The 24314-nt window shown below is 38.1% G+C and overlaps 2 protein-coding genes across 2 annotated transcripts in view; both read right to left on the minus strand.

The window, feature by feature from the left end:
* The window catches only part of lrpap1 (low density lipoprotein receptor-related protein associated protein 1), a 12559-nt gene extending 4309 nt beyond the window's left edge, over positions 1-8250 (minus strand). The window contains exons 1-5 of the mRNA XM_044190533.1: positions 7937-8250; positions 6624-6768; positions 3053-3183; positions 2099-2219; positions 637-792 (exon numbers count right to left, since the gene is read on the minus strand). Coding sequence (XP_044046468.1) covers positions 637-792; positions 2099-2219; positions 3053-3183; positions 6624-6768; positions 7937-8098 — 715 coding nt within the window. The 5' untranslated portion in view covers positions 8099-8250. The remainder of the gene's footprint in view (positions 1-636; positions 793-2098; positions 2220-3052; positions 3184-6623; positions 6769-7936) is intronic.
* Positions 8251-14207: 5957 nt separating this feature from the next.
* The window catches only part of LOC122873373, a 190639-nt gene continuing 180532 nt past the window's right edge, over positions 14208-24314 (minus strand). Inside the window, exon 8 of the mRNA XM_044190013.1 lies at positions 14208-14347. The gene's annotated coding sequence lies outside the window, so the exon portion shown is untranslated. The remainder of the gene's footprint in view (positions 14348-24314) is intronic.

The raw sequence follows: 24314 nt of genomic DNA on the forward strand, positions 1-24314 counted from the left end.
CTATAAGTACTACAAAACTGCACGTATAACAAAACCAGACGGAGAAAACAGGGATGAGGAGATTAAGACTGTTGTGAGGGGAGGATAAGAACAAGTGTTTGAGAAACAACCTGGAGGGGAATTAGGAGAGAGGAAGTAAAGGAGTCGGTATGAATCAGCAGCAGGAACATCACCTTCGTCTGTACTCCCCAACAGACTCCCACTGAAACCTGCACAACTGAGACCCCACACAAACTCTGCAGTACTCGACCAAAAGCAGCAGAATATGAGCGATAAAGACTGAACATTTGTAACATTCATTACTTCGTAAAGAGTAATGAATGTTTTCTCCGAGTTAAATAGCACAAGGACAAGCTGGTTTACTTCACTAGATGGATGCAGCTTCTTTAAATAACCTCTTTCAAATACTTCTTTTTCACATCCTTTCCATTTTAGGGACATATTCAATTTGAAGCTAAAAGCCCAAAACACTTAACTTAACCATTAGCATATCAATGCTCACCAACTGTGATATGGCAGAGTGAGCGTGTTATTATGATTACAAATCCCAGTGATTAAGTTGATGAGATAAATGCGGAGTGAGACTGAGACGCAGAAAGAGACAAGCTGTGTGAGTGTGTGTTTTCTTTCTCTCACCGCTATCTTCAGTGAAGCCCTCGTGGCTGAGCTTACGGAGGCGCTCGAAGCCCTGGTTGAGGTCTCTCATTTTCTGCTTTAGGTCCGTGTGCTTCTGGTGCAGCACGTGCTCTTTGGCGTCGCCCTCCAGGGGAGAGATCACATTCTTGTGTATTTCTGTTGAGGAGAACAGACGGAGGGAAAGAAGGGGAGGAGAGGAGGTGATGGGGCAGGTTAAGAGTCAAAAGCCGACGGGGTTGGGTGGGTGGTTTAGATGGGAGTGAGGGCAGAAGAGGAGAGTAGAGGAAATGAGTGAGGGATGAAACAAGAAACCATGAAGAATAGAAAGAAGAAAAGAAGACAAAAAGAAGAAGGAAATTAAAGCAATAAAAGAGACAGAAAAACAGCATTTAATATGGAGAATTTAGTAGTAGCTATAAGATAACTTGTAAAAATTTTACGCCAGTTCACGGGACTGGCTTTTTCTTCATATATCACATTTATATTTTCATAAGAACCTTGAGTAGCTTATGCGCCTACTCTTCCTGGTTAATGTACCAGTGTGGTTATGAAATACCTGCCTGTCTCACCCAAGAAAAAGGTGAGGAGGTAAAAACCAGACAAAAGCCAACTGGACAGCGCCATACTGACTCAATGATAACAGTTGACATTTGGATCGAAAGAAAAAAAGGCTAAACCGAGACAAAATGAAGACTGGGGAAGACAGGCAGTAAAAGCATGCGTGGATGGAGGTGGTGGTGTTGTGGAGGTGCACGGGGACTCCCCTCGAGGCAACATGTGATTGGCTCAATATTTAAATGCATCAGACAAGCAGAAAGACACCCCCGGCTTGTTGGGCAGAAACATAGCGCTGTTGAGTGGAAAAGTTCTGGCACGAAACAGCTGCAAAGTGTCAGTCACGTCTGAAGGACGTGTGCCTGTCCTCCCTGCATCTATCTGAAACACAGTGGGGCCCGTCAGCTCGGTTTAAAACTCACAGCTTGATGTGATGTGACAAGCACTGATAGAGCACAGAGTGGTGGGTGGCAACATGTGCAGTGTGATACCTTCCACCTACGCACATGACCACAAGACTGAACAGAGAGACAGAGAGCACTTAAGATTTGGTACTGATTTTTGGATGACTGACCTTAGCAACAGCAGAATTGGTAAAAGAGGGTGAGAAGGTTTATTTCTTTGCATTAATTTATTGTGGAAGCTGCCCAACAGATAAAAAATATAAATCTGGCCTTATGTCTCAGTAAAATTTGAATATGTAAATTTTAAACTTGGAAGTTATTCTGGTATGGGCTTAGGAGCAAACCTGGGATCAGAACCATAATTATGCTTGTATATAAAAACAGCGGTGAATAGTATAGAGGAGGCCAGGGCTTAAAGGCTCATAAACTTGGCCAATACCAATAAAACTGGTGTGACACCTCTGCTTGGCAGCAGAACAAAGGGAGTGATTCACATAGCTCACCCTCAGTCCTGCTGATGGTATCCATGAGGATGTTGTACTCGTGGATCTTGTCCTTGTGATGCTGGAACTCCCTCTTCAGGCTCAGCAACTCCTCATTGGAGAACTTCCCTGAGCTCTTGGCCTGATGGGGGAACAGTCATTGGAGACAGAAAGGAGTTTGTCTCAAAAGTAACAGGAGAGTAATAGACTTATTTTGGATGGAGAAGAATGACAGGTAGCTTCACTGCTTGGTACAGTACAATTCCTTGACTAGAAGGTTTATGTGGCATGAAATAGGGCAATGCCTATATTATATACACATTTGAAAATCTATAAACTCAATCGACTGTCTAGACACAAGAACACAATAGCACCATTTTACATAGAATACAAACGGAATATACAGCAGATGGGAAATGTCAAGTTGTTATTGTTTTCAACTGCATTAAGCAAATAAATTTGTACTTACAAAAAAATTGTCACAATAGAAATTTTCTGCTATGGTACTTACACAACTTCAGACTTTTGTGTAATTTGGGAAATTATGATAGAGCTAGAGTAAAACATTTCTCTATTTTCTGTCACAAAGTTGCCAAAGCACACGCTTTAGAAAATAATGGGTTTTTAGGCACAAGAGTGCAGTTACTGTGTCAAATGTAAAAGCTGCATTTAAAGACTATTGGTGCTCCTGGGTGAGAACCTTGTAACTGTAACCTCAAAAGCTTGTGACCTTGTAAAACATTTGGTGCACCTGATCTTTTTTATGTGAAATTGGGTGACAATTCTTTATTTGCTGATTTGAGGTTCAGGTCTTTATTTTATCCAATAGCCGTGGTAGATTTTCATCCACCAGCAGCAACAGGGAGCCATAAAAGTTCCACAATGACACAACAAAAAAAGAGGGCATAAAACAAGGCACCATTTCCCAAATATATTTGAATATTTTCTTCATCCTTCCTGTGCACACATACACACCTTATTCCAGAGTTTGTCCAGCTTGGGATCATCAAATATGTCACCCTCTTTGGTGTCGTGGTCCTTCAGGTAGTTGCTCTCCAGTGGTCGAGTGTCTCTTTTCCCATCCATTCCATACTTGGCCAGGACCACTGCATAACATAACACACAGACTTTTTACTAATGCGCCGATAAATGATCCTGACCTAAGCCTGTAAGGAGCAACAACTGAGGCTGTCATGAGAGGAAGCTGTTTGATATGCAAGACAATCTAAAGTGACTAAGATATGTATACTGTATATTCATCATTTAAACAAGACTCTAAAACATTTTCACATCAAAAATCTCAGAGGCCGACAAAGGCAGTAGCATCTCTAATGAATCAGCTGCTGAAAATAAGCTGAGCAGGACAAGAAACAAGGTTTAGAGTCGGGGAGTATGAGAGCTTATCAAAACAAACCAACATCACTGTTTTCTTGACATAAATAGCACACAGTGGGTGATATCCATGTGCTTTTTGTCGTGCTGCTCCTAACCTGAAACACATTTAAAGATGAGAGTGAGAGAGGAGGGAAATGCTCATTTACCCTCCCACTCCCTCACTTAACAGAACACCTTACTCAACCCAAAACTTCGCAGGAGGCCTGGACATACAAGGAAAACAAAGGAAGACAAAAGATTTAAAAAAGGTATAATATGGAACTTTTCTGTATTAAAATGTCTAAAAATGACTAGACCTATGTTATATATTTTGTTGAGTTGTGTACTTACATAATCCCAAATGTTTCCAACAATTTTCAAACCCAGAAAATTCCGTAATTTGAATCAAGGAACCGGAAGTTTCGTTTGATCTCCTGTCAATGGTATCATATCCAAACATTGTCAGAGAAACACTGATTTTTACCATGAAACTGCTTTATTCTGTGTTTTACCGGTTTTATTGACCTGGTCCATTTGTTTTAGAGAGGAGGAGACCTATGCAGATAATTCAGCTCCCGGTAAAAACCTCCTTAACTTAAGGAATCCTAACCGGGATAAGCTAACTGCAGTGAAGGCAATGGTGGTGAAGACAACAACTCCCACGATCCCACACTCCTTCATGACATCATCAAAGTACGTCTTTTGTTATTGCTTTGATGTGAGAGACTAGTGGCAGAAAATTACATACTGTGCATTTAAAAATGACTTTAAATGCATTCAAAATTGGCCGGGACACAAATTCAGGCACACTAGTTTTCCAGGACAGATAAGTGATGATGTTGCCACATATTTGGTATCTCTATGATTCATTTGTTTAACATTGTCAGTTATGTGCAAAAAATACTGAGCAGCACAATATTTTAGCAGTTTTGTCCTGTTTTAACAATACAGCTACATAACATTACAAAGTTGGACTTGGCTCTGAAGAAGCTCTGCCCTCATTATTCTGCTCTAGTAAACTGTTACTGCAGCAGCTGATTCAGCACTATCTCAACCTGTTAGTAACCCATCAGTGTCACTTATTAACTACTGACACTTCATTAGGAGAGTGTCCACATGCAGCGAGCATTAAAATCCTCATAAACAGGATGCAATGCTCATATACTTAACATTTTATGAGTTCAGCTGAGGCTCTTGACCAAAGTGATCTACAATGAGTGCAAACAGTAAAATAAGCTTACATTCACAGATCAACCAATTTACAACAAAGTGTCTAAATTTGTCCCTCGGTATATATATTAAACAGAAATGGTGGTCTGAGATTCAACTTGCCAACTGTTTACCACAGTGTATTAACACCATGGTCAAGCCAATCATATGCTAATCAGTCCTGATTCTGAAAACAGTGTCCAGATGACTACGACTGAAAGCTTTTCTACGATGGAACACTCCTGGACGAATGAGGGACTACACCGGAGCAGAGACTTACTATGCTGCTCTGCCTGGAGCTGGAAGGTCACTCCACCACTGGGAAGTGAGGAAGGAGAGGAATCCAGAGTAGGTGGACTCCTACCCAAGCTGCCACAGGGAGGGAAGTGTCCACTGGCTGCTAGTTGCAGAATGCTAAACAGACTGGTGTGTAACGCTGCCTGGATCATTGCCTGCAGGTACTGATGTGAAGATGCCTTCACACCCTCATACACCACAACCATTAAGCATTTGATTGTCAAAATATGCCAGACCTGTCCTTTTAGCTTCTTAGAGCAAACTGCAGGGACAGTAGCTGTGTCTGAATTGTTAATACATTCTTCACTGTCCAAGTACTGAATACTACACATAATTGGCGCATGCCATTTAGTATAAAGAATGCAACATGCACAGCATACTCTCACATTCATGTGTGACACTAATTCGAATTTAGCTGGTTTGCAAAAATAAAGATATATTTTATCATAAAATTGCCACAAATTTATAGACAGCTGAATTTGTCGATGCTTGGTGCCATTAATCCCGCTTCATTAACCATCATATTGTTTACAAAATGAGCCCTGACGGCTTTCTACAGGACCAATAGGTGCAAAGAATTAGGGGATATTTTACTCCTCTAATGACCGTGAGGTCCATTATGACATTATTATAATATTTCTTTGCCAATGTTTCATATATACGCATACCTTTGACATGCTAAATGTATATGCTAACACTGCACATAATGAAATGTGCATGCTTTTAACATATGGTACAGCTACAGTCTTCATTTCAAATGGAGATTTTGTAAAGAGGCATTAGCAACAGTCTAACTTTGATAGGGATGAGTAATTATATTTCTTCTGGGACGTGGCTGATGCAGTGTAAAGTAACACATTAGTTATTCTATCAGCCAAAGGGCAGAGTTTATTACATAAATAATCATATCCAAAACAATGTGTTCCTTGGCGTTAGTATTTGAAATATGTGATCATAATAGGTTCCAGCATTATTCAACCCTTACCATGAAATGCCAATGCCATTTTAGTTCATAAACTCTAAAAAATGAACTTGCCCTATCATTAGCTATATCCTCAATCTCTTTTATTTTGATGAAAATTCACATATTGTATGTCTGGACTAAAATAAAACTCACCTCTATCTGTTGTCTCAACTGATCAAATGGCAACAGTAATGACCTTTCACACGTGACAGAATCTACACTGCCTTAACCTTTAATCACAGACAGACCGAAGCCTCTAAATACAATGTGCAAGACACAAGGTTATTAAAAACAGCAAAGACATCAGCATCACTTTCTCATTGCCTAAAGAGATTCTGATTCCTAAAAAGTAGAGCTGGTCAGTGCTTTTTACTTTTTTCACTATGTAATTTAGTCATATCCATGAAAACCACCTTGAGTATATTTTATAAACAAAATCACTAAGGATTTAGATTCTGTAACATTCTGTTGGTGAAACACAAAAAGAAATCAAGTGTCTGGAAAATCTTTTCAGCTTGGAAGCTGCTTTATATTTGATGCCATTTTTGCTATTTGCTGAATAACAATAAGTATTTCTGTTGACATAATTCAAGCCAACATTTATCAGTGGCATTGCTAAGGTCGGTGACTGAATATTTAGGGCAGAGTGAGGACATGGTTCAACCTATCCCTGACTGCACCAGCGGGCAGAGACTGTCTCACCGTTGAAGTTACGTCGGAGCTGGGCCTCTTTCTCCCCGTTTTCATCCAGCCCCTCCACCTTCGCCTTTTTCCACTGTAGCTCATCTTTCTCCTGGATCTTAAGGTCACTGTGCAGCTCAGCCTGCCGCACTGGGGACAACTGCATCTATCAAAACCAAAATGAGAAACAACATAACATTAGTCAGACAGAAGGAGGGAGAAAGTTTGAGCAGGAAAGTTTTGACAGCAAAGGTAGACTGAAACAGTGACAGAGAAAACACACTGTATGACAGCTGGATTAGGTTATTTGATTAATGAAAATGTAAAATCTCAGTTCCTAAAACATTTTTATTTAGGTGGAGCTGGAAACATACTACAGTTTAAAGCCCAATTCTAATCCCCATTTGACCATTATGACAGATTTCAAGATCATAGTCTGCACTGGTCTGATAATAAGGCAGGTCACCATGGACAGTCAGCTCTGACTGGTCTGACTGAGCAGTAAACAACTTCAGGAAACACCACTCTGATGAAGGAAGGATAGCTGAAGTGTTTAGTAAATAAAGCACGGCATACTGGAGAAGTGTTGTGCGACTTGATTCATTTTGATGGACTTGCATTGAAGCTCACACTGGTCTGCACCTGACCTCACTGTGTGTGTGTGTGTGTGTGTGTGTGTGTATGTGCCCATGTTCTCAAAGTGACAAATTGGTCTGACTGAGCAACTGCATTAACCTACAAAAGGCTCTCTGATTAACTTATTTGCTGTTTCATTTTGCAGTTGGTTGTAATTATTATAACATTAGTTAGAGTACTTCAGTCTTCTACTGTGGACAACAGAGGACATGACTACAGGGGTGACTGGGTAGATAATTAACTTGTTCAAGGGATGTAAATGGTGGTTACTTCCAAAGAGCAGAATTATATTACACACACAAACATTTCCACAAGAACCCACCAGTACCCATCTTGATTCCCCAGTTTCTTGATTGTTAATCCCTCACGCCCATCCCAATGAACAAAGACTAACTAAACTATGCTTGTTCACTTGAACACCTGCATTTGTGGATAGGAGTGTATCATCTTCTGCTTATTTAATTAAACAGAGAATGTTACAGCTGTATCTTCATTTAGGCTACTGAATATTCCGACTGTAACTTACTGTACCGAGAAAACTGCAGTAGCCAAACGAAGACTGTACTTGGTTGACTTCACTGACCAACAGCTAGGCTAACGTTATTTGTGTCAGTGCGGTTGTGCTACTACCGACAACTGTTTGCTACAGATTCACGTTAACCGTATATATTATACAGTAGTTTGTTTCATATACGTACCCTTTTAGCCTTCTCCCACACCTGGTTGAGCTTCGCTATCCTGAACTCCACCGTCTGTCCATCACTGCCACTCGGCTTGGGGTCGTTCAATTCACGAGAGTATTTCCCAGCCATTACACCCACGCCGAAGCACAGAGCAACGACTAAACATTGCAGCTTCATTTCAAAAATATACACTTTAACTATACACTACCAACGACAGAAAAAAGCGCTGAAATAATACTAGCTAGGCAAACACGTACCGGGACAACGCTACAAATGTTTCTGTTGTTGTTGCTCACTGGAGTACCACAGTCAGGTGCTCAAAATGGGAGGACACTTCCTTAAGACATGCATGCTGGGATGTGTAGTTTCTTGTCTCTGCCCCTGTGTTATTAGCAAATTGTATACGAACTTTTTTGAACTACAATTCCTGAAATGCCGCGCTGCGCGGTTACCTGGCAACGAAAGCTGAAAAACTCTGAGCAAATAGAAACCCTCCACGCGTTTTACATGACTGGATGCTGCTCACATCCTTATGGACGCTACAATATGATGGGCGGTCCGTTATACAGCAGAAGTTCCAAGGGATTTCCTGGAGTTTTTCATGGGAGGTGGGAGTCCGTTTAGTAATTTTTGTAACAACAGACTAATTAAAGGGGTAATTTTCTTTCTCTCTGTGGATTGGAATAAAGCTTAGTAAATTCCCACAAATCTGTATTCCTAACAAAAGAAGAGTTCACATCAAGATTCTTCATAATAGATATTCTTGCAACTCTCAATCAGCAAAATTTACTGACTTGTCTGATATTTGTGTATTTTTCTTAAAAGAGAAACTGTTATTCATCTTTTTAAAGAATGTAACACTGAAAAAATTGGAACTTGTAATATAATACGTTACTATAGAAATGCTTACGCTGATATAATACTAATCATGCTGACGCTTGATTTATTCTTAGTAGACCTCAAATTTCTTTTGAAAACAGAAAGAACATACCTTTAAAAAAATAATGTTTTAAATATTACTTTTGTATGTCAAACCTGCATACTGTATTTTCTGTTATGGTTTTTATTTATTTGTTTTATTATTCTTATACTATTTTGTTTAACATATATTATACATATATACATATTCTTATTGAAGGAGACCTCCTTTTTTGTGTTATTGTATTTTAATGAATACATGACAATGAAAACAAAGGTCATCGATCATAGAGCATTGTTATACTAATTCCTGTCTCCAACCTTATCAGACTATGTACATATCATAGACTGTATATTTAAGGCATTCATGTTACTAGATATTAATTGGTTGTACCATCCATGTAGTTGTTGTAAAGATTTCTGAACATTTGTAATATGTGTGACACATAAAAAAGTTCTCCAGTACTGGACTTAAAGACGTTACAGTGAGACACACTATGTAGATAATGCACTTAAATAATCCATGAAAGTACACACACACACACACACACACACACACACACACACACGACTTCAGAGGACATTTCACTGACTTACATTCATTTCCTAGAGACTTACCGTAACCTTAACCTTACCCTAACTTGCATTTTGTCTCCAAAAGGAACACGAATCCCAACAACGTGACTGTGTAAATAGATTTATGTCCCCACATCATGAGTAATTCACACACACACACACACTCTCTCTCTCTCTCTCACACACACACACACACACTTTATGAATTAGCGATTGATATTATTCATCACATATTCATGCCAGCTAAGCTAATTGAATTTAGTAGGAGACAGAATGAGGGCAAGCTTTTTATTATTGATCTGCTGAACTGGTTGCCTAGACAAAATTGTTTATACAGCATTCATGCCAATACACCACAATAACTGTACTGAATTCAGTTAAACTATATTAAACTGGGAGAAAGAGAGGGGAAAGTGAGACAGACAGACAGTCACACAGAAAGACATTATATTGTACTCCCCCGCCTTGACAATATTGTTTTAGAACTTCAATGTCAATAAATTTCATTCAACTGAAACTGAATTTAATTGAATCGAAGTGCGAGAGAGACTGAGAGAGAGAGGATGAATAATGGACTTGTTTTTCAGAGTAGTTTTAAAACAGAAAACTGTCACAAAAATTCTTCATTATTTACCTGCCAAGAGGAATCTAATCACAACTGTTATTTAAAAAAGGATTTGAAAACCATCAATCACTCCAAGACAGAAATTAATTTTAATCATCTGAAAATTGAATGGATTTTAATTTGGACATTGTGAAATTTTCCCTAGTCAAAGAACTCTAACACATTTGTATTGAGTGTCGTTCCTTAGAGACTGAGAGAGCCTTGTGTACTCTTTCCTGACCAAGATTCATTTGTTCAGTCATCCATATTTCCAGGCTTGTGGAGATACAGAGTTTTTAAACTGGCTAGTCCTTGGAGTTCACAAGCTACCAAGCAGTACATAAAGTAGTTAAAAGTAGCCTCTCCTTTACCAGCTGCAACATTAAAAGGATGTACACATTAATGCATCGATAGTCTACTTATAATCAAATAATATAGAATATATTATTCTGAAATGAATCATTCTGCATAATGAGTGCTTATAGTATATTTTGATGGTAATACTTTGGTACTTTTAGTTAAGTAAAATTTTGAGTCCATTTTTACTTGTAACAGAGCATTTCTACCCTGCGGCTACTTTAGCTTCTTCCACCACTGTTCAATGCTAACATTATATCTAATAATTTTAATACTTTGTTAGCACCCAACCTGATAACCTTTTTAGAGTCCTACAAGCTGCCTTCCAAATTAATTCAAAGTGTAATTCAGCTAAGTAAGTCCAGCCCTGACTTCCTAAAGAAGAAGCTGCGCTTTGATCAGATAATACAGGTGGTGTGGTGAGGCACCATAAACTGGGCCATATGAAACTCTCTTGATCTTTTTCAGCTCCTATACTTCCCTCTTTCCCCCTCATCCTTAGTTGTGTTACATCTCTGTTTACTGCACCTCCACATAACAGGTTTCTGCTTTAACAAGCAAAAAAAGTCTGTCAGAGATCTGCTTTTAATAGAGCCACAGTCCAGTAAGGACAGCAGACTAACCTGAATTCAAAAGGTCAACACCAACCAAAGGCTCTGAGGTTTTGCCAGGTAACAGTTGAAACTGTCACATCTGTCTCAGCTTCTGACACACCTGCAGCATCCCTTTGTGCGTGCATGCACACAAACACCAACTCATGCTCAATGAATGAACAATGTTGAAATGTTAGTGAGTGACCTCATGAACAAATGAATGAATATGAATTAATTATTTAAAAAAATATGAATTGACTTGCCTCTGTAAATGTTTTGCTTCCTTTTTTTTTTTTTGCATTTATGTGTGCCTTAAAATGAGATCAAATCAAATTAGTTTAATTACTAAAATACATTTTCTTATTATTCATGTGGCATTTTACTATGCAACACTGATCTACATCATCAGACAACAAATAAATAATTGGGATTCATTGTATTCAAACAACACCCCAGACATGAAGATGAATGATACTTTCTTTCATGGCTGTTGGGTTATGATTAAGTAAAACGCTCTTTAACAAATCATAGCTCACAAAGGGATAGAATGGAGAGTGAGTGTTGGGCATTGGTTTGGTTGTGAGCCTGCACAAATATGTGTCTGCCAGCGAGAGTCTCTGGAGTGGGAAGTCAAGAAGGAGAGAGAGACACTGGGTCAGTGGGAAGCTGTGGCACAGCAAACAGCCCACAGCAGCATGACTGTTACATAAACCATGTTTGATGACGGCATCATTTTGTCTCCTTTTGGCTTCCATTAGGTGGAAAGAGAGAAGTTGACTGCGGTGGGGTATGTGAGCAGTGAGACACAGAGCACAGACAGAGTGAAAGAAAGCAAGAAAGTGAAAAAGAAAGGAAGAAACAAACAGATTGAGATATCAGGTGTTTTATCAGCAGGTTGTGTTGTTCTGTGGGAGCTAGGGAGAGTCATAATGAAATAAAGGATATATTCAATCACTGACCATGAACAAACACAGTCATTAAGAACAAGTGATTGCAATAAACAGGCTTCAGTCATCTTATTACTTGTGCTAATTTAACTGCAGGGAACAACAGGAGCAGACATCACATTAACTTAGAGTCTAGCTTGGCTCGAATGTGCTCCTCACTAATGAAACTTTCAGCATTTCAAAATTTTCTAACCACTATTTCATGGTATTTTCAACAGTGCTGGGAGTAGTTGCAGCGCCTGTTATTTAAATTGCAGTTTGCCTACATTTTGCAGTAGCTTCGTGGTAAAGCAAAAAAATGTTTTTAAAAATGTGATGCATATTTAATGGCTGCAGATATACCAACTATTTTTACTGATAAAGGAAAAAAAAGTGCACTTATTTTCCCGTGCAATTTATTTTTAATTAAAATTTCCCTTTTACTTGCCACATTGCACAAACCAGATGAGCTATAAGAGTTTAATATTCTTTCCATAAATATATTGGGTTGTGAAAAAGTAGGAGAGATGGACATTATATACAAAATAAACAGAACTTCAGTGAATGCAGCAGTGGCGGTGTACTCGCATCATTTACTCAGATCATTACAATGTAAAATACTCCATTACAAGTCTTGAAGACAAAATCCTACTTAAGTAAAAGTACAGAAGAATTATCAGCTAAATGTACTTAAAGTATTAAAAGTACTTGTTCTGCAGAAAGATGGCCTCTGCAACTGATATATTATTATATACAGTATGTATATTGAATTATTAGATTGTTAATACTGATGCATCAATGCATAAGTAGCATTTTACTGCTGTAACTGGTCGATGTGGAGCTAGTTTAAACTACTTCATATGGTTTGATAGTTTAGTCCAGTGGTTCCCAACCTAGGTGTCAGCCCCCAAAGGATCACAAGATAAAACCGAGGGGTTGTGAGATGGTTTATGGGGCATGAAAGAGGAAAAAACTAAGTTCTGATACACAAATCTATTTTTATTTTTTGGGCTTTTTTCCACTCTGTTTTTTATGGTATGAAATATTGGATAATTTTATCACCTTGGGCCTTGAACAATTATTAAAATGAAACCATCTGAAAAGGTTTGAGGGGAAATGTCTCTTTGGTCGAACAGCTCATAGACATCTGAAATGTGACAAAGGGGCCCAACCAGACACTGTTGTTGTGAGGGTTCACAAGCCAAAAAGTTGGGAGCCACTGGTTTAATCTTTGGAAATGCATTGTATTTTATAAGCTTATCATATGTTTTTTAATGTAAAATCTTAATCTGAAAGTAACTAGTAATTATAGCTGTCAGATAATTGCAGTAGAGTAAAAAGTACAATATTAAAGTAGTAGTAGTATATAAAGTAGAAGTATAAAGTAGCATAAAATGTAAATACAGAAGTACCTCAAAAGTGAGTAAATGTAAATGTACTTAATTACTTTCCACCACTGAATGAATGTAAAGATACAAATGACAAACCCATATGACTTATTTGGTTTGTGTTGAATCCAGACTAAAATCTTTGGGACATCTACAAATCTGGCAGAGTTAAATGAGCATTATATGGACTTTATGTCACTTACAATTGTAACAAATAGTAATTGATGTTTTTGCAGATATATGATGTTAGGCCTATATGACTTGTTATATGACACTGCAGATGCAGATTTGTTGATAATTTTAAAGTCAACGTCTGTCTCTTCCCTGCCTCTTTCATCTGTCTCTGTCTGTGCCAGTCCTACCTGGGCCTTTGAAAAAGATGAACACATCCCAGAAGACAAAAAAAAAAGAGCTAGTCTCTGTACTATGAGCCACGTCTAGTCTAAATGTGCCAGATGTCCAGGTACTGGACTGGGCTCATCCTGTCAGAGCAGGGCTCATGTTCGACATGTTGTTGGACCAGCCATCCCTGCTTCATCAGCACGGGTCAGCAGGGGCCAGAGGCCTCCCTGGAGTACCAGGCATCATAACATATCCCTATCATAGGGATTCTGTACACCTATAACACTTTATATTTTGGACCACAATATTTGTCTCATCTATCTTGTACTTTCATTTTTCACATATTTGTTAGTGTTTCATCCATCACCTTCTGCTTCTCTTACTGACTCTTTTAGCCTCAAGTTACCTGTTGTTAGCTATGCAGTTGCTGTCCAGGTATTTTGTTCCATACAGCTGACTTCCTAGCGATGCTATCTAGGCATGCAAGGAATGCATGGGAAAGAAGGAAGATCCTATGATTGAAATGTCTGTGCTAATTTTAGGGCATGGTTTAAAAAATAAAAGAGATCTATTTTTGCATACCTGCAACAAGGAGTTTTATTTATGTCCACAGTGTGCAGGTTCCCTTGTCCTCATTTCGAGTACGGAATGATCAGTTCCATTTTTCAGTCTGTCTGCAGTGGTGACTTTCAACTTCTGACATCTTTGATGCAGTTTCCAGCCTGAAATGTTAGAGTGAAATTGATTTTATTTTTTTTGCCAAAAGGCAAGTGATATGATAATGTCAATTTTTGAAGAGCTAAAAAATGGCCATATTCTGTCAAGTAAGTTCATTATATAAAACCTGAGTGGCTAATTTCAAGAAATTAAAATACAACATACATAAGATGTTTAAGCTTGGTTCAACAATAAAAATATGCTTTGGATGATAATCTTCAAGTGATTAAAGTTGAGCACATAATACATTACTTTACTATTACATAGTCATTCTTATGCAATGTGCTATTATTAATAGGATCATTATCTAAAGATATAGTTGCACTAGAAGGCATTGCCCTGGCCTCCAGCACCACCGTAAGGAACCTCAGAGTTATCTTTGATCAGGATTTATCCTTCAACTCTCACATGAAACAAACTTCAAGGACTGCCTTCTTTCACCTATGTAACGTTGCAAAAATCAGACACATCCTGTCTCAGAATGATGCAGAAAAACTAGTCCATGCATTTGTTACTTCTAAACTGGATTATTGCAATTCCTTATTATCAGGCTGCCCGAATAAGTCCCTTAAGACTCTCCAGTTGATCCAGAATGCTGCGGCACGTGCACACACCTAGGAAAAGAGATCATATTTCTCCAATATTATCTTCTCTGCACTGGCTCCCTGTAAAATCCAGAATAGAATTTAAAATCCTTCTCCTCACCTACAAAGCACTTAATGGTCAGGCACCATCATATCTTAAAGAGCTCATAGCACCCTTTTACCCTGATTGAAAACTAATGATTGCAGGCCATCTACTTCCCCCATGTTCCTGCTCATCACCCGCTGCTACAATTATTATTAGTCTTATTATTATTATTGCTATCATTATTATTACTATAATTACTTTTAATATTAATATTATTACCACTACCATTACCATCATTTTAATTGCATTGTGCTACTGTATGTTCTCTTTCCTCATGCTTTCTCTCCAGACTCTGTGTCAGTCTTTCAGCTATAAGATTTCTATTTTAAGACTTACTGGCATGGAAAGGCAATACTTTTTTAATGGGAAATGGATATGGTTGATGTGTCACTAATAGCATGTGTAATATCATGTGCAGTGCTGCCAGTAACTTGTCCTTCTGCCTTACACTTAGCTTCACTGGAGTTGAAGAGAATCACTCAATTCACATCAGCAGACAAGTTTACTGTAACTATACTTCTCCTTTTTGAATTTCTCTGTCCTAAACTGTGATTACCACCCAGTGTACAGTGACTGCAAACCATGTTGTGCAAAACAGTTTTAAAACCACAGTGGAGTGCAGCACATACAGACAGACGGGGGACAGATATTCAAATAATTCCCCATGGAAATTTCTAAGATTTAAATTTAGACTGTTATTTATTTACTTTATTTATCTATCGATTCATCCATATATTCCTGGTATACCAAATGTTGCTTCCTCAGTACTACATTTAGCATACATATCTAGCAATATTCAACAAATGATTTCAGTGTAAGTGAATTTACTTTTACTTCTTTGACATGGAAGCAGCAAGAAGCAGCTCAAATACTGAAATTCAGTTTTATTGTTGTGTGACGGTTATGTTTCTCACAAATGGATTACGTGACAATAACACTGATTAGATAAAGAATTTTCACATTTGTCATGAAAACTTTTGTTAGTGGTCAAGTTCAGATAATCAAAAAGGTTATAGTGGAGTAAGATTTAAGCAAGAAAACTTTAGGTAATGGCTGATGAAATCATGTAGTAAAGGTCATGGTAAAGTTTTAGTCAAGGTAGATAAGCAAAACATTGGAAGTGAAATGGATATTGCTGGCTATAAGGTCAACCTGGCCTTATGTTACATTGTGCTATTTAAATGTCAAAGTATGGCCTGTATGTGGTCGTGGCTCCTCCTCTTAATGCTTTTTGAGGTTGGGAAATGTATTTTGCTTACTGACTGTCTTACTTACAGTGCACAGAGCACATTATTGGTATTTACAGATATCGTGGTAATTTCATTAGATTTCAGGACAATGTGAAGTTAAGTTCCTCTCTCTGTTGTATCCCAGCAAATGTGTAGGGACAGAATATGCTGTGGAATGAAACCACTGACCCATCAGAGATCTTGGACCCATCTAACATAATTATAGTGTAATAATATATTATTATTGTATAAATATATTATACGTTTTGCTTACGTTTCTGTACAGTTTGATACACAATTCAAATATTAATAATAATTTTAATACACTTTGGCAGGAGAGACAAGTGAGGAGTCAGAGAAAGGGACAGGCAGTGAATACAGAGGGAGAAGGAGAACAAAGAGTAGATAGTGTCTGTAGTGTAAATTTCCCTTGAACACTTTAATTAAACATTGTCAACCTTCATTTTCAGATGTTTCGTGATCATTTTAGCCACTTCTGTATTTCCAGATTGTAGTGTGGATCATTCATTGCAACATTTAACCTGATTCTCACCATCACTGCCCACTGGCATTGTTTTAAAGCTATGGTTATCCACTTTTTGCTCTCAAAACGTCTTAAAATGCAAATATTTGGATCAGGGAAATTTTTCTAGGAAGCTCAGTTTTTGGACCTCGGTATTTCTAAAATCCTGAATGAATGAATGGCCATGAATGAGCTGAAAGACACAAAAACGCTCCGTAGAGCTGAGAGGAACTGCAGAGTCACGAGATAATTCTCTGTGGGTTCATCACTATGAGCGACCCCTTTCGCATACAAGTAATCATTAGATCCATTATTAATGAAAAAATATTGTTTACAGCGGCTGCAAGACTTAAGTGTTATCATTAGTGCAAAAGACACGGAACAGTATCAACACATGTTCAGAACTCCTCGTCTCCAGTCCTGTCCTGTCACAGCTTAGAACACACTGGGAAAAAAATCCTCTTCTACGGTATATTCACACACTAAAATTGTTTGTAAATGCATTCAGCTAAAACGGATCATAATCCTGTATAGACAAAAAAACAAAAAAACTGAAAAACAGCAGCTGCTCTATTTATGATCTCACAAGAAATCAATAGTTCCACTTTCTACTACACTACAACAGGAGTTGTAAATATCCCACTTTTTACCAGTTAACACCTGACCTGTCCAATCCCAGTGGAAAAATCACATAAGTACATTTATTTATTGATATTATTGCAGTTTTTTTTTTACAGTCACTCACATTTCTCTATACGAGTTCAGCACAGCAGAAGTCAATGTGGACTAAACTGTGGATCACTTTTCACACTAAATGCATTAATTGACCACATCTTTCAAAATTCATGACCTGTTTTCTCACTCAAACTCAACCACCATCAAACCTCTGTCTATTTACACTCCATTTTGCACATTGACATACTATTGTCAAAACTGCCGGCAAGTGAGGCAAAATCCAGAACATTTTGTAATTGTATGGGATGACTGGCGTTTCACTATCTCTTCCAGTTACAGAGTGGTTTACAGCCCATCCCAGGATGGTGTCACTTTTCCATCCACCTTACTCTCCATTCCTCAACCCCGTAGGGGAAATGTTATCGTCATGGAGGTGGAAAGTTTATGACATGATCAGATATCCCTCTTGGACACAATGAATGCTGGATGTCTGCACATATCTGCAGAAGATTGCCAGGGATGGATCAGACATGCAAAAAGATTCTTTCCCAGGTGAATTGCAAGAGAGGACAGAAGGTGTGATGTGGATGAAAACTTATGGCCAAATGCAGAAGGCAGAATCGCCTAGCACTGTTGTATTTCTATATCTGTAGCTATCATATACAAGTCTGGATAGTGAATATTTAGAGTTTTGTATTATATTACTGGAATTACTTTAGTTTCATTTTGTGCACTTGGAATTACTCTGTGACATACTGTATACTGTAGGTAGCACAATCTATACAATAAAAAAACTTACCTAATTTTTGTTGTAATGGAATCTTGGTTTATGCTAAATAAATAAATAAAATACATAATTAAAATATACTTTTGCAAAGACAATAGTGACACCAATTGCAATGCTACCTGTTGTTAGTGATTTTTATGGTCATTATTTAAGTGTTACTATTGCCAGACAAATGTTGTCAGTGTTCAGGTACCAGAGTTGATCCTGAGATGTGTATGAAGTTTTCTGGTGTATAAGTGCATGAGCTGCATGTCAGTAAAAAGAACAGTGTGAAGAGTTTTGATGAAGTGAACACTTACAGAGAAATGTGAGTTAACAATTGTAAAAAACTCTATTGCTTTTATATATATATCTTTACAGACATATTCATATTGGGGAATTTCTCCTGATTGAAACATCTGCTGTCTTGCAGGTGTGAATGTGTGTGTGAAAGAGAGAGAGTGGTGGTGGTAAATTCAATAGTCATTAAATGTTCTCAGTCTGCTGACCTTTTCCTTCCTCCCTCCCTGAGTCCATGCCTCATTTGATTCAATAAGAGACGTTAATTTTCAAAGCAAACCTTCACTTACAGATTTATTCCCTGGGGTCATTGCTTTGTGTACAGAGAAGCGAGGAAAGAAGAGGGATCAGCTGAGAGGAGACGGATGCCGGTGGAATGGGGAAAGAAAGACAAAAGCGGTGGCTAAATAACCTGGTCGTTGCAGCAAGAACATCTTAAACCTATAATTTCAAGAGTGGGAGATGGAAAAGTACCAATAATTTGTGCTCTGACATAATCCTTGACTCTATGCAGGCGATTTATTTTTTCAGCTCGGCAGCTCGATATTTATAGTAGAGCTGGAAAGTAGGAAAAGTTTGAAGAAGATCGTTATATAACAAGAATATAAAGGAGGATTATGATGGTATAGTGGTTTTTGACTGAGGAAAGAGAAATGGAACGCCAGTGCATGAGTGCACTATATGCAGTTGTCACAATTCACCTTTTGGCTCACCTGGGATGGCAAAATCAAACAGCATCAACAGCTGTCTAACTGGTGTTTACTGGCACGAATGATATACTTTGTTGACAGGTTTATGTCAGTATAGATGTTTCCAGTGCTTCAATATATTAATGTGAGACTTCAGTTCACTCATGCATTAAGCATTAAGCAATTTGTCATTAAATGCATTAGAATGAGAATTGTGAGGCTGACATTTGACTGAGGCATTCAAATGTTACTGTGGTGGGAGACCTTTATGGATTAACTGACAAAGGCAATTTTAACAGCAATTAGCAGATGTTGATTTTGGTCCACGATTATATTGTAAATTTTCAACGGAGAAAATTAGGCTTTGTGCTGTGTGTGTGTATGTGTGTACTTTGCTCATAATGAAAGGCCGAGATGCCCACTGACCAGAGCCAAATGTCTTGACTGCTGTGGGTAGAGGGCTGTTTTCAGAGCTGACACAACAAAGGAAGCAGGAACAGACACACACAGCATGACCGTTTCTCCAAAAGAGCATCTTTGTCCACAAAAATCTATCTCAAAGGCCAGCTGAAGCCCGGGGCTGGCTCCATGGACCCAACAGTGAAAATCTGGTTTCTCTTGTTACCTTGCAGACCCTGCTGTTTGTGTTGCCCTCAAACCAGCACAGACGCAGGCAGCGGGGATTCGTTTCTGTTGATCAGTGTGTTCCTGTTCCTGCAGACAGAGTGTTGTGGGGAAAACAGACTCTACATTCACATTTACTGCACCACATAGTATTTAGTTTTTATTATTTAGTTTTTCATAAAGATATACATGAGGTGGCTGTCATGAACACTCAGAAAGTAAATACTTTGAATGGCTATTGTTAAATCATGCTGGCCAATATAAAAAAATACTATCTAACATGGGGTTTGATTTCATGAAAATCTTTTGTTTTACAACTTTAAAGTGCTCATAAAAAAGGATGATTCGATGACAACTGGGTTAACTCCATCTGCAGATTAAGATAATCGGAAGCTCCTTGTTATGAGACTGTTTTCTCAACTATCTCTTTGTAGCTTATAGTTTATTTTGATAATTTTTGTTTTGAGTGTAAGAGATGTTTTTAAACAAATCTAAGATGATTTTTGAGGCTGCAGTTGCTGCAGTTGTGGTGTTGCTGTACGGTTATGTTGTTTTGGAAGTTTACTGCAGTTCAGTGATGAGACTGAGCCAGATTCATTGGGACCTTTCACTCCGGTCTATTCTCTGTCTTGCTCTTCTCGTAGGCACCCACAGTCACCCCAGCTCCATCTTCTAGCACAAGACTCAAGACTCCTGCCAGGATCTGCACCAGCCTCGGTCACATGGTTCATGGAGTCAGGGTCCAACCAAAACGTCCTTAATAATGTTCATCTCATAAATTGGTAAGATTTCTTTCCTCACACCGTTGCAGGCATGAACGTCCTCTTTCATTAAAGATGTAACATTGTAAACGTTCAGTAGTACATTCAGGGATAATCACATTTTTGCCCAACTGAACTCTCGAGGATAGGCACAAGGTAATATAAAGGCAGTTTTTTGCATCACGATTTTCAATTACAAATTGGCCTTCTGAGATTTACCTGGAAATTTTTAGCATGCTTTGATAACAAATAATAATGCAATATATTTTGCTTCAGAATTGTAGTAGCTAAATGTTTACTTTCATAAACTACTTAAAGTGTGCCATTGGAAAATTACATAAATTATACAAAAAGGCCAAGCCAAGTATGAATATAATAATGACAAATTAATAATTGAACAAGCTCTTCTAAAGCCTGCTTCCATGTGCTTGAGGCACCTGTGAGATGTTTTTCTAATGACATATTCAGTAAATAGGAGACTTGTAAAGTATCAAAATATGGATTTAATGTGAAATATAGTGACAGAAATGTTAATCAGCCTTATGTCTGGAATTTGAGTGTTTTTACAGATAAATGACGAGGCTTCTAGAAAAAAATACACGCAGCAGCCCTCTCTGAATCACTGTTGTGATCTGATCCCAGCATGGTGCCACCTCCACATATAGTACCTTTTTTCTGACAGTAAATGCCTCAGATCTCATGGTAAACCACGGATCTCATGTGCAGAGGCATATCACTCTATTTACCCAAGTAATGCATGTGAATGAATACAGCCCTACCATACACCTGCCCTTGGAATTCAAAAAGAGAAGAATAAAGAATGAAAGCCCCTGGGTCCTGGTGAGCCACCAGGTACCAGATAAGCAAAGGATTCAAGCTGTGAAGTGTTTCTCTGGGGAGGCTCTCAGTGAGATCCAAAGACTATGGGATCCAAGGTGGGCTTGGATTTGGGAAAAATGAAAAGAATAAGCTTTATACTACTACACAAAACATAATGCAAATGCCATACAGCTACGGGCCATGACACCTGCAGGTATCAAGTGGGGATAGCATTTAATTTGAAACCAATTTCTGGATAGATGAAGAGGGGGAGGAGATTGTGCAGAGACCATTCTCTTTTCTTTCTCTACATTAATCATGCAACGCTGTTGAGTTGTAATCTCAACATGAACAAGATAAATGTCTCTGGATAACACAAGGATGGAGAGAGCAAAGGCAAAGTTGGAAGAAATGGAAAGAGCAGGAGAGAGGAAGAGACAAGAGAGAGGGAGAGAGAGCGTGTTGTCTGTTTGGAAAGAATCCAATCCATTTTCATGCAGCAGACAAACAGAAAACAGATCTTATTGAAAAACATATCACGTCATTCAATTTAGAAGTCAAGCTCAAAGTATTCATCTACCTGATTCATTTGCTGTACGGTGCTAATATGCACACTGACGTCTTTCAAAAACTCACACTATTCAATTTCCTAATTTATTTCTTGTAGTTGTCAACATAATAAACATTAGATGCAATTTCAGTTTCCCAGCTACTGATGGCTATCTTTAAGGAGCAGGGCCAACACAGAACATAACGTTTCAAAGTGACAGAGACAAAGAGACAAACAACAAGGGCAAAGGGAAATAAAGGACAAGAAAATGAAAACAGCTCAGCAGTCGGTGACCTTGCTCAAAGAGAGGACAGGTAGACCTGTCATGTGTTGGGTTTTCTCCAGGGTGCAGTTGTATCTGTGCAATATACCCACCTTTTTTCCTTTTACATCAGAATATATGATTTCATGGTTTAAAGGGGCTCTCTGCCAAATTTACATATAAAGACCAGTTTACTTGTCATGAGAAGTACTACTCAGCCTGTGAAAAAAAATTGTATAATGTCTTTTATGGCTATGGAAGAGCTTTGTCAAGTCTGAGAAAATGACCCCAATGATGTCATCAGGGTTATCTCTACTTAGAGACTGCAAATTTATAATACAAAAGTCTGCGTTACAAACTGGCTTGAAAAATGTGGGCAAGCAGGGAGCGTCTAACAAAAGATGGTATCAAGTTGCATTATGGGAAGTGTCTTTAAAGCTTGACTCAACCTGGGGAATAAAAGTCAGAATATCTTGGCCTCTGCCACATCAATTTTGACCATTCTTTTTAAAATGTGTCTTTGGTGTGCCCCCCAACTTTATGGTTGTGCAATACATGCAAATAATTGTGCTCAGTAATTGAAAAAACTACATATATATTATTTTTAAAAACAAAAACTATTTTTGTAGACACTTTTTTGTGACAAATACAAACAAATGTACAGCCTGAAATGTGTCTGCATTTACATATTTACTGTGGTGTAATGAGGGACAACAAGACAATATTCCAACCACAGCCTGTGTCTGTGATCATTTGCGTTCTTTCTTGTTAAGCCTCGGTGAGTGCACATGCTGAGTTAACACAGCACTATGTCACTGATGTTCTGTAATGTAGCATGTGTTAGCCCTGAAGCTATGAACAGCCTTCTGCGAATTACATAAAAGTGCACAGTTGGGTTCTGCCTTATTACATAGGCAAACTGATATGTTTGACAATAAAAGCAGACAAATACATGCCTGAGGTGAAAACACCCTATTTGTTCTCTTTCAGTCATCTCTATAATGTCTCATTACTGTACTCTTTTTCTTATTCTGTTTTCTGTAACATTTGTCTCAGGAGGTGACTGAATTCACAGTTCATTCCCTCAACTCAACACATCACTGAAGAGATATGTATATACCATATACTACACACAATGCTACGTGCTGAGAGATGACTGAATCAGCTTGGAGATTCTGTATCCTTGGTTTATATGATTAATATGGCTTCTTCTGCAAATATCCCTTGTGGAGCAAAACATTAATGTGACATTTAGTTGTAATTAGACATTTATATTTATGACAGTTGGCAGACACTCAACTTTCAATGCCGCTCAGTATTTATGAGGTGGACAACACCATCAGATCAACTGAGGACAGACGTCTGGCAGCAATCAAATCATTCCAGTGTGTGACAGTAAATGCAAGAGGTATAATTCGACCACGACACCCAAACACAAAACAAGAAAAATTTTCTCTTTTTCTACATATACCAGTTTAAATAACTGGCTTTTATCTTTGATAATTGTCAAATGAAAATGTGACAATGAAATAGCTAATCATTAGTAATGTTGTAGATGTCTCCTTTAGCTCAACAACTACTGTAACATTTCTCTACTATTGGCCACAGCACCTCCTAGCACATTGTGTAATCACACAACAGTCTGTTACACTAGAGGGCATGTAGTTTAGGCAAGTGGTATACTGAAAGATGATACAACAAACCAGCAAACACAGCTGTAACTTGGTTTAAATAATTAAAAAATGGGATCAAAAGGCTTGTTTCTATTGTGTTTTAATTCTTTAAAAGTTATGAATGATCATATTTGAGCAAATTCAAAACAAATGATGAAATTATTGCCACTGCTGTCAGCACTTTCATCCACCAGAGTGGTTCAAATATCTTTAAAAACCTTCAAACTTGTTTAGACCGTGCATTCATTGTAATGAACAACGTATTCTTGCTGGATTCTTCTGATAAAAATTCATATTTTATAAATTTTATCTCATGATTGCTTATTATTTGATTAGCAGCCACCAGGGGCACATTGGGCTGACATGGTTTTTAAACTCAAATATTATCTAAAATTCTGAGAAGAGAAGCTA

Source organism: Siniperca chuatsi, linkage group LG3 (genome assembly GCF_020085105.1).
Source record: "Siniperca chuatsi isolate FFG_IHB_CAS linkage group LG3, ASM2008510v1, whole genome shotgun sequence".
Taxonomy (NCBI): Eukaryota; Metazoa; Chordata; class Actinopteri; order Centrarchiformes; family Sinipercidae; genus Siniperca; species Siniperca chuatsi.